General features: G+C 46.4%; 1 protein-coding gene across 1 annotated transcript in view; it reads right to left on the reverse strand.

The window, feature by feature from the left end:
• Nucleotides 1–6,203, reverse strand: part of GOT2 (glutamic-oxaloacetic transaminase 2) — a 24,797-nt gene extending 18,594 nt beyond the window's left edge. The window contains exon 1 of the mRNA XM_017878959.1: nt 5,991–6,203. Within this exon, the coding sequence (XP_017734448.1) occupies nt 5,991–6,079 (89 nt within the window). The 5' untranslated portion in view covers nt 6,080–6,203. The remainder of the gene's footprint in view (nt 1–5,990) is intronic.
• Between the last annotated feature and the right edge of the window lie 5,676 nt (nt 6,204–11,879).

An 11,879-nucleotide genomic window follows, 5' to 3' on the forward strand; every position in this document is an offset into this window, starting at 1 on the left:
CGCCCGGCTAGTTTTTTGTATTTTTTAGTAGAGACGGGGTTTCACAGTGTTAGCCAGGATGGTCTCGATCTCCTGACCTCGTGATCCGCCCGTCTCGGCCTCCCAAAGTGCTGGGATTACAGGCTTGAGCCACCGCGCCCGGCCGTGTTATTTAAGGGCAGATTATTTCCAGTTTTTTTGATTTCCCAGGCTCTTATTTTTTTTAATGGTTCTTTTAATAGTTTGCCTTGGATAATTTCAGTACTGGGCAAACTGCATGGATTCAAATAACAGCTCAGTCATCTGCCAGCTGTGTGAGCACTGGCAAGTAAATTAAGCCTCAACTTTCCTTACCTGTAAAATGGGGCCATAGTACTACCTATCTCGCAGGGCTGGTATAATGATGAAAAAAAACACTCAGAACCTAGATTGGCAGAGTGCGTGATGTTCGCTAATAGTCATCGTTACTAAATTATCACTGCTCCACTTTTATTTGTAACCATCCTGTATCCTAGTACAGAGCCTGGCGAGGCCAGTATGTAGAGAATTCAAGGAGCATATACAGTTGTAAGATTATGACCAAATGCACGTCCTTTCTGCTTTTCTTTCTCTTTAAATACAAAGCTAATCAAACATGGCTGTGGGGGGAGATAATGTTAATCAGTTTAACAATAACCCACAACCCTCCGACCAACTAACCTTCTCTGCTTTTCTTTTTTTTGAGACAGAGTCTCACTGTGTTGCCCAGGCTGAACTGTAGTGGCGTGATCTCGGTTCTGCAACCTCCACCTCCCGGCTTCAAGTGATTCTCCTGCCTCAGCCTCCCAAGTAGCTGGGATTATAGGTGCCTGCCACCACACCCGGCTAATTTTTTTTTTTTTTTCATTTTAGTAGAGATGCGGTTTTGCCATGTTGGCCAGGCTGGTCTTGAACCCCTGATCTAAAGTGATCTGCCTGCCTCAGCCTCCCAAAGTGCTGGGATTACAGGCATAAACCATCGCGCCGGCCCTTTTCTGCTTTTCGATTACTACTGCACAGTTTTTTCTAGAGTGTCAGGAGACACTACCATTATCGCCCTTCCCCCTCACGAGTGTTGGTGCCAGTTCTTTTAATAGCTTGCCTCTCATTTTGTTGTTGTGGCTCTAGGTTGCTTGGCTGTTCCTAGTACCTAGGCGATAGTAAGAAGCAGATACCTTAAACCAACTTCTGAACTGGGCCTGAAGAAAGCTTCCATTATTACTTATCCACAATTCAGACCCTGAAAACATGTAACCACCTGTCTATCTACATCACTGTCATTAACTGCTGAGTGAAAGGAATACCCTGAATGTCAAGGACATACTAGATTATAAAAGAGAACACTTCTGGAAAACAGTTTCCATTTTTCAAAAGATGGTCTGGCTGGGCATAGTGGTGCTGCCTGTAGTCCCAAGCTACCCAGGATGCTGAGGTGGGAGGGTCACTTGAGCCTAGTGTTTTGAGACCAGCCTGGGCTACATAGAGACTCTGTGTCAGGAAGAAAAAAAAAAAAAAGAAAAAAGAAAAAGAAAAAACAATGGTCTGTATCCTCCAAGGCCCTCAATCAATAATAAAGCCATTGCCCACTGCTCCCTACCACAAGGAGAGAAGGCATCATTTTTGTTAAATGGTGTGAAAAGCACTTATTTTTCAAGTTCTTTAAAATGTTAAGCATAGAAACTCAGAAACCATAGCCTTGAGTCTTCTGGGATATCTCTTAAGAATTCTCAACACAATTTCAAAATACTGAATTTTTAAACAATCTAAATACAGGAGCAGGGATACTCAATTTTAAAAAAATGTAATAAATCATGTTCATTTTACAATTACGAAGGTAGTTTTGAGATTGAACATGAAATACAGATTAAAGTACACAGGTATGAAAACCACATATCTATTGCTTGAGACAAGCTTTATAATCCAGATCACAAGGAAAGTGGTTCTTAGCCAGAGAGAGAGGAAGGGGTTGTCTAGCTAGGGAACACTGACAATTTCTGGAGACATTTCTGTTTGTTGAAACTCTGGGGGAAAGCAGATGCTACTGGCATCTAAAGGGCAGAGGCCTGGGAAGTGTTTTTAACTTTTATTTCAGGTTCACAGGTACATGTGCGTGTCCTGGGGGTTTGGTGTACAGATAATTTCATCATCTGGCTAAGAAGCATAGTACCTGGCAGTTATTTTTTCTCATTCTCTCCCTCTTCCCATTCTCTACCCTCAGGTAGGCTCCAGTGTCTGTTGTTCCCCTTCTAGAGGGATAAGATTTTTTTTTTTTTTTTTTTTGAGACAGGGTCTCACTCTGTCACCCAGGCTAGAATGCAGTGGGGTGACCACAGCTCACTGCAGCCTTTACCTCCTGGGCTCAAGTGATCCTCCATGAGTAGCAGGGACTAGGGTGCGTGCCACCATGCCTGGCTAGTTTTTTGTAGAGACGGGATTGTGCCATATTGCCCAGGCTGGTCTCCAACTCTTGGGCTCAAGTGATCCTCCCACCTCAGCATCCCAAAGTGCCGGGATTACAGGTGTGGGCCACGGCACCTGGCCTAGGGGGAATACTCAATTTGATTAGCCCCACATTAGTAACCAGCTTTCAGCTCCTCCATGCCTTTCATTATTCATTTCTTAACATGGTAAAGACTACACACACGTTGTAAGAACTCTGATGTTTTTAAAGGAATTGAGAAGAGTGTTCTGGGGCAAAACTAATGCTGATAACCTGTGACCTAGAAAGTGATTCCTATCAGTACACTTTGGATACAGGCACAAATTCTCAAACATTGAGCAATATTGACTGGTCATCCAAGAGAGGTTAGGTACAAAGTATTCAGGTAAGCCTTTCCAATCGAAACGCATTGCAATTTCCCTGGAGCTTAAGCCTACTTAAAGTTTTAGTTTTTAAACTGCTTTTCCTCACATCTTATTTTAAAATCAGAAGAGAAGTTAGTTAGCTTGCCCACAATCACAGAGCTAAAAATGGCAGAGACAATAGCACAGCTGTGATCTTTTTTCTTTCTTTTTTCTTGAGACACAGTCTTGCTTTGTTGCTCAGGGTGGAGTGCAGTGGCGTGATCGGCCTGGCTCACTGCAACTCTTCGCTTCTCAAGCGATCAGGCTCAAGTGATCCTCCCACCTCAGCCTCCCAAGTAGCTGGGATTCCAAGTGCACATCACCACGCCCGGCTAATTTTTTGTATTTTATGTAGAGACGGGGTCTTGCCATGTTACCCAGCTGGTCTAGAACTCCTGAGCTCAAGCAATCCACCTGCCTCAGCCTCCCAAGTGCTAGAATTACAGGTGAGCTACCACGCCTGGTCTGTGATCTTCTAACCAATGGTTATGGTACCACAGTTGCACACTGCATTTTTAAAGTCTCACAAGACCTGCTCAGTTATTTCACCAAAAAGTAAATAATCTGAATTAAATAATTAAAAACGAATCATTATAAATCAAAATACATTAGCATCTTTTTTTTTTTCTTCATTGCACGGCAATTATGTCTGATCTCATGTCACTATACATTTACAGTACAGGTCAACAAGAGAAAGTTATATTCGCAGTGTTTAGCTAAATGATACACTTGAATTTACAAAGAGTTCCACATATTTACAAAGAGTTCCAAGTATGCCATTGGATAAATCCTCAGTTCTTCAGAATAACAACTGACAAGGTTTTATTGTATTAGTCATTTAAATAGAAATATCGATGATTTCAGTTTAAGTATTTTCCACTTTTGCCACTCGGAGCTAGGTAAAGATCACTTCCACAGTGGAAGGAGTGAAGTCTGATCTCTTTGCATGAACAGTTAACCTTCATGCTAAAGAGGGCATCTGGTTCTATCATCTAATCAGGTATCATTGTTTAAATCTGAAGAGTAATTCCTCAACATAAGGTGCTCAACTATTTCAAGAATTTATTTTCTGGTCAGGTGGGGTTGATCAGCCTATAATCCCAACGCTTTGGAGGGCTGATGTGGGAGGAGTCTGAGACCAACATACGGAGACCCTGTCTCTACAAAAAATAAAAAATTGGCTGGCTGTGGTGGTGCGTGCCTGTAGTCCCAGCTACTTGGGAGGCTGAAGCAGGAGGATCACTTGAGCCTAGGAGGTCAGGCTGCAGTGAGCCATGATTGTGCCACTGCACTCCAGCCTGGGCGACAGAGTGAGACCCTGTATTTAAAAAAAAAAAAAGATAATTGATTTTTTTTCTACATATTTTGCAGCACTATGGTTCCCCTGTGTGTTTAAGATTAGTCGAGAGAAGGAACAATAAAATCTGTAACTGGTTATGATCAATTAGTTGTAAACACCATTACACTTGGACCAGCCTATGTTCAGATTTTGATCTAAGATACAACATTAAAATGTCATACTGTATTTGTTTCTGTTGCATTAAGTGAAAAATCTGGGCTTAAAATAAAAATATCCAATATGAGAGACATGCCAGGAACTGTTAATAGTGCTGAGATGTAACAGTGAATATAAAGTAGGTGAAGTCTCCGCTCTTATGGAACTTACATTCTAGTGAGAAAAATACAGAAAAGAAACAAGAGTCAGACTCTCAAACTGAAAGAATGACTAACCCTGACCCCAAGGGATTTTCACCAAGCACTAGAGCTTCAGGCGACCTAGCCAAATCCATAATACAAGGTATTATTTTAAGATTACTACAATAGGGAAACATACTTTCTCTTGCCCGAAATTTTAAGCACTACTTTGGTTTTCCAAATTTGTTGTATAAATAACTCCTCCTGGCTCTGGTCCACTAGGTAGGCAGACTTAAAGAGCACACGTTGACAGTGGGCCAGGAAGGAGCCAAGTCAGGAAGAGAAGTGCGAAGCCAGGGCAAAACTGTACTGCCAAGGCTGTGGGGCATTGGAAAGGACAGATCGTTCTGCCGGCTGAAAGACATACAGCATACATTCAAACGAAAAGCCAAGCTACGCTTTGCTCCTTGCAGTTAATACCTGCTTGGGGGTGGTTTTAAAACTCAGTTCCTTATTAAGGTAGCACTTAAGGAGAGTGCTCCAAATCGGCTTCTTGAGTTGAATTAATCGTCTGGCTCCGGTATCCACTGGGAATGAATTACTAGAGCTCGTTTCAAGCTCTGAAATTTCCCTCCATACTATTATACACGCCACACTACGAAATTACGTTGTCATTTTTTGAGCAATGACAATTTGTCATTGTCTTTCCCTCGCCTTGTTCACAGTTGTATCGCTAGCATCTGGTCCAGAGCCTGGCTCTGAGAAACTGCAGTTACGAAACATTTACTGAATGAAAGAGCACAGGGAGATGGAGAGGGAGAGGAAGATGGATGGCCCCCCTGCAACCGGAACTCCTTAGGGGCAATAAGGAAAAAATAAAGAAGGCACACTACACCTCGACCCTTTCCCAAGCAAAGGCCAAACGGGCACCGGGGTCACAGGGACCTCGGGGGGTCGCAGGGTCTCGGGGATGCCGCACGCCAAGGTCGCAGATGCCGGGAGGGAAGCGAGGCCCGAATGCCGGCGCCCCGGAAACCTTCCTCTAGCGCGCTTCCCGCCCAGGGCACACACGCGGCAGACAGCCGCCGCCGGCCCACCGGCTCGGGCGGGCCGAGAGCCAGGACAGGTGCGCCCGCCACCCCCAGGGCACCCTATCAAGGGCACGGGCGTCCCCCATCGCCGCTGCCCCAGTACTCTCCGCACCCCTCCCACTTGAATGGGAGTCCGGGAGCCGCCGAGGGCCACACTTCCTTTCCCCAGGGATTGCGTTGCACGCCCTCCTGCAGGGCCCGGTGCGGGGACCAGAAGGATGAGGGATCCTGAGGGTCATTGTGGGGCACGGACGCTCGATCCTCAGTCCCCATTAAGGGAAAGCCGAGGGGGTGGCAGAAAAGTGTGTGTGTGTGAGTGACAGTGTGTGTTTGGGGGCCGGGAGGAGTGAATGTCCTGGGGTGCTCGCAGCTCAGCGGGGCAGGGCCATCGACCTGGCTCCATCTCCTTTTCCCTTGGCTTACCTGGCTCTGGCAGAGGCCGCGGCGGCGAGGCCCGGGTGGAAGGCGGCGGCGATCCCGGAGAGGACGCGGCCGGAGTGCAGCAGGGCCATGGTGGACGGCAGGAGGGCAGTGGGCCGCCGCAGGACGGACCAGAGGGCGAGCAGACACACACACAGGGAGCCGGCTCCTGTTGAAGGTAAGGACAACGACTTTCCCGGGCCAGAGCGGCCGCGTGCTGGGCCCAAGCCGCGTCACAGCGACCCCTGGCGGCCGGCGGGCGGAGCGGCGTGGGCTCCGCGGAGGTCGTGGAAGAGGATGACTGCAGTTTACCTAAGCCCAGCCTCTGCTGCACTTCATTCGTTTAATCCAGCCGGGCCAGGCCTCGCCGGCCAAAGAGGTGGCTGCTGTTACGGCAGTTTGAAAGATGAGAAAATGGGCCGGGCGCTGTGGCTCACGCCTGTAATCCCAGCACTTTGGGAAGCCGAGACGGGCGGATCACGAGGTCAGGAGATCGACACTCATCCTGGCTAACACGGTGAAACCCCGTCTCTACTAAAAATGCAAAAAATTAGCCGGGCGTGGCGGCGGGCGCCTGTAGTCCCAGCTACTTGGGAGGCTGAGGCAGGAGAATGGCGGGAACCCGGGAGGCGGAGCTTGCAGTGAGCCAAGATCGTGCCACTGTACTCCAGCCTCGGCAACTGAGCAAGACTCTGTCTCAAAAAAAAAAGAAAAGAAAAAAGAAAGATGAGAAAATGTAGGCTGACATAGTTGACGTATTTTGTCTGATGCCTTACAGCCACTAGGACCCAAGGTGCCTTACTTTCAACCCTAATAGTTTCCCTAAACACAAGTCATGTCACCTCTTTCCTGAATGTTTCCTTATCCCCACCCCTTTTTTTTTTTTTTTTTTTTTTTTGAGATGGAGTCTCACTTTGTCACCCAGGCTGGAGTGCAGTGGCGTGATCTCAGCTGACTACAACCTCTGCCTCCTGGGTTCAAGTGATTCTCCTGCCTCAGCTCCCTGAGTAGCTGGGTTACAGGCACCACCACCACGCCCGGCTAATTTTTGTATTTTTAGTAGAGACGGGTGTTTCACCATGTTGACCAGGCTGGTCTCGGACTCCTGACCTCAAGTGATCCGCCCGCCTCAGCCTCCCAGAGTGTTGGGATTACAGGCGTGAGCCACCGTGCCCGGCTTCCTTATCCCTTTATGGAGAGGGTCGCATGCGTATTTTGTGGGGCAGTTGTGAGGATTAATAAGATTAGCAGATTATGTCTAAAACAGGGCCTGATTTAGTAAGCACAAAATAACCCATGGTCATTAATGACAAACTCGTGTGTGTCAAATCCTGGTGACTGTGGAAGGAAATGAATCCGTTTTAAAGGAAAAAGCAAACGAATTTCAGACACATCCACAAGTCAAACAGGTCTTTCTCATGTGTAGTCTATTTCTCTGATACTGGTATCTTAAACCCAGATAGGGGCCCGGTGTGTTGGCTTATGCCTGTAAACCCAACACTTTGGTAGACTGAGGCAGGAGGATGGCATGAAACCAAGAGTCTGAGACCAGCCTGGGCAACAAGATGAAACCCCCATCTCTTAAAAAAATAAAAACATTTAGCTGGGTGTGGTGTCAGGTGCCTGTGGTTCCAGCTACTCAGAAGGCTGAGGAGGGAGGATCTCTTGAGCCCATTAATTCAGGGTGCAGTGAGCCAAGATTGTGCTACTGCACTCCAGCCTGGGTAACAGAGTGAGACGCCGTCTCTAAATAAATAAGTACATACATAAATAAAATAAAACCTAGATAGAACTGTGTACCTTGACAATTTAATATCTCCTCTGTGACTCCACGTTGCCTGAATGGTAAAGTCTAAACCCCTCCTTAGGGCCACATTATAGGTCCTTCCAGCCAAGCTCCAATTTACTGCCTCAGACCCTTATGCTCTCATATGATCTTGACCTATGCTCCTATAGGCCATGACTTGGGATTCTACCTGTAAAAGGTAAAGTAGAGGTTCTGAAAGAGATCAAATGAAATAATGAAATCCACAGGCAGACAGCCCGGGCGGCACCTTGAGCCTAGCTAAAAGTTGACCCTAAAGGCAGACAGCCCGGGCGGCGCCTTGAGCCTAGTTAACAAGTTGCCCCCGGACCCAACGGGTAATGTTATCTATAGATATTCAGATGTGTATAGACAAGCATGTGGAAAGTTACCTGTTCTTGTTTCTTTTTTCTTGTTTCTAAAAATTACTAGTGGCTTGGCCATATATCTCTCAACTTCCTGACCAAGTATAACAATCCCTCCAATTATATCTCTTCAACTACTGGGTCATCCGCACTACATGTCTCCCACCATATTCCTCAACTTACTGGGCCTCATCCCACACATGTCCCACCATAATAAATCTCTCCAAAATCAAAGACCTAACCATATTCTCAACTTTAGAAAAGGACACCACCTGGAAGTCCCGAATAAGAACACAGTCGTTTGGTGAGAAGCGCGGGAACCAATAAAAACTTGCTAAATGTTAATAGACTTAAAATTTGTTAACCAAGTAATGCTTGTTAAAAAACCAGGAGAATCCCTCGTTCCTCTTTGCCCACTTACAAGTCCTGTTTTTACATTAGGCTATAAAAGGCAAGCGCACCATTGTTTTCAGGACCTTCTTGTTAAATGTTGTTAAAAACGAGGGACCGCTAAGTTCGAACTTGCATAAAGATACTTGCCGCTTGGCTTGACTTCCTGTTCTGGTGGTCCTTTTCTCGGAAATAAAGGTCTGGCATAACATTCCTTCTTTCAAGGGCGAGACTTTTTTGCTCCCTGTCTTAAATTTAGAAATAAATAGAAATTGCCGGGCCGCGGTGGCTCAAGGCCCTGAAATCCAAGCACGTTTGGGACCGAGACGGGTTTGGGAAATCCAGAAGGTTTAAAAGGAAAAAAAAAGAAATCAGACCATCCTGGCACAAAACGGGTGAAAAAAAACCCCCGTCTCCAACTAAAAAAAAAAAAAAAAACAGCCGGGCGAGGTGGCGGGCGCTTTAAAGTCCGCAAGCTACTCGGGAGCCTTGAAAAGGCAGGAGAATGGCGTAAACCCGGAGGCGGAGCCCTTGCCAAGTTGGAGCTGAAAAGATCGGCCAACTGCACTCCCAAGCCTGGCGACAGAGTGAGACTCCGCTCAAAAAAAAAAAAAAAAACCAATAAAAAGTAAACTACCCTCCTTAAAAAACAAAAATTTGTTCCAAGACCCGTACTGTTTTCTTAAATATCATTGCTAAAGGCATAAACAAAAGAAACAAGTGTAACTTTTAAATGTTCTTAGCTTCCCACAAATAGCCTAAATATTGCCCTGGCATGCCCTTGTACTGTCCAAGCAAGCACAGGTTCACGGCCCGTTTTCCTCTTTCCCTTTATTTTTAAACCTTTCAAAACCCTTTCTAACCAAGTTTTTAACTTCCCTCCTTCTTGTGCCTCCCTTCCCTTCGCCTTTTGCCCTTTTTTTTTTTTTTTTTGGAAGGTTTGGATCCCCTCCGCTTTTCTGTCAAAACCCAGGCTGGAAAGTTGCAAAAAGTTGGGCGCCGAAAATCCTTCGGCTCACTGCCAAAACTCCGCCTCGGGTTTTTTCATGGCCATTTTCCGCTGCCCTCAGCCCTCCCCGATTAGCTGGGACTACAAGGCGCCCGCCACTCACCCAGCAATTTTGTATTTTAAGTAGAAGCTAGGTTTCAATGGGTTAGCCAGGAATAAGTCTCGATCTCCTGACCTCGGAATTCTGTCTGCCTCGGCCTCCCCAAAAAGAAAGTTGGGCTGGGAATTTTAAGCAGGGGGTTGAAAAGCCACCGCCCCGGCCCTGCCTTTGGCCTCTTTAAAAGTTCTAAGTCGCTAGCCAATCAGAACAAATACAAAATGTGAGGACCCGTTCCAGCCAATGAAAACAGGACACAGCAGCAAGGTGGACGCATCAGGTTATAAATGACCCTTTCTCCTTTGTTCGGTGTACTCTCATGGCAAAACTGCTGTCGAGTGTACCCTTTCTGCAGAAAGTATAAAATGGCCTTGCTAAGGAAATTAAATTTATGTTCAAGTGCTAGTTCTTTTTTTTTTTTTTTTTTTTTGAGGCGGAGTTTCACTCTTGTTGCCCAGGCTGGAGTGCAATGGCACGATCTCGGCTCACCGCAACCTCCGCCTCCCAGGTTCAAGCAATTCTTCTGCCTCAGCCTCCCTAGTAGCTGGGATTATAGGCATGTGCCACCAGGCCCAGCTAATTTTGTATTTTAGTAGAGACGGGGTTTCTCCATGTTGGTCAGGCTGGTCTCGAACTCCCGACCTCAGGTGATCCACCCGCCTCGGCCTCAAAAAGTGCTGGGATTACAGGCGTGAGCCACTGCGCCCGGCCTAAGTGCTATTTCTTTGGGCACCAAGAAACAAGCATTTCAAACATACCAGTACATTAGTTTGCTCAGGCTGCTGTAACAAATCCCCATGAACTGGGTGGTTTAAAACGACAGAAATTTATTCACTGACAATTCTAGTGGCTGAAAGTAAAAAAATTAAGATGTTGGCAGGGTTTGTGCCTTATGGGGTCTCAGAGACTCTGTTCCATGCTTCTCCTAGCTTCTGGCAATTGTCTGCACTTCTGGGCATTCCTGTGCTGTCAGAGGCATCACTAATCTCTGCCTGTGGTGTCACACAGTGTTCTCTCCCTGTCTGTCTCTTCTCTTCTTTTAAGGACACCAATCATATTGGGGTAGGGCATATCTTAATTGCCTCATCTTCGCCTGGTTACATCTGTAAAGACCCTATTTTCAAATAGATCACATTAATGAGTTCCCCAGGTTAGAACTTAAACATATCTTTTTTGGGGGCACATTTCAATCCATAACAACGACTATTCCCAAAACAATTACACTTCCAGGTATAAACCCTAGAGATCTCCTCACACATTTTTAAGGCTGTCAGTGAAGCATTGTTTATAAAAGCAAAGCGGAACAACCTAGTTGCCCAGGGACGGAGGAAGAGATGGATGGTCTGCTACAGTCCCATGACGGAGCGTTACAGAACTACCAACATGAATGAGCTCAATAGATGTCACCATGGATAGACCTCAAAAACATAAACGTGCTATAGAATTATACATATAATATGGTGCCACTTAGATAATATTTTTAAAATACATGAAACCAGGCCGGGCGCGGTGGCTCAAGCCTGTAATCCCAGCACTTTGGGAGGCCGAGACGGGCGGATCACGAGGTCAGGAGATCGAGACCATCCTGGCTAACATGGTGAAACCCCGTCTCTAAAAAATACAAAAAAACTAGCCGGGCGAGGTGGCGGGCGCCTGTAGTCCCAGCTACTCCGGAGGCTGAGGCAGGAGAATGGCGTAAACTCGCGGGCAGAGCTTGCAGTGAGCTGAGATCCGGCCACTGCACTCCAGCCCAGGCGACAGAGCAAGACTCCGTCTCAAAAAAAAAAAAAAAAAAATACATGAAACCAGAACATACATACATTCATTCATAAGTGTATGTAAAAGTTTGAAAAAAATATGCCAAGGATATAGTTCAATCTGGGATTAGGAGGGCATGAGCGTATTTGCCCTTGTGGAGGGAAGGAGACAACTTTGTCATATTTGCTTTGTAAAAATTACAGATAAGAGGCAGGCACAGTGGCTCACGCCTGTAATCCCAGCACTTTGGGAGGCCAAGGTGCACGGATCACCTGAGGTCAAGAATTAGAGACCAGCCTGGCCAATGTGGTGAAACCCTGTCTCTACTAAAAACACAAAAATGAGCCAGATGTGGTGGCGTGTGCCTGTAGTCCCAGCTACCCAGGAGGCTGAGGTAACAGAATCACTTGAACCTGGGAAGCGGAGGTTGCAGTGAGCCTAGATCGTGCCACTGCCCTCCAGCCTGGGC

The sequence above is a fragment of the Rhinopithecus bieti genome, unplaced genomic scaffold (genome assembly GCF_001698545.2).
Source record: "Rhinopithecus bieti isolate Rb0 unplaced genomic scaffold, ASM169854v2 scaffold_11161, whole genome shotgun sequence".
Taxonomy (NCBI): domain Eukaryota; kingdom Metazoa; phylum Chordata; class Mammalia; order Primates; family Cercopithecidae; genus Rhinopithecus; species Rhinopithecus bieti.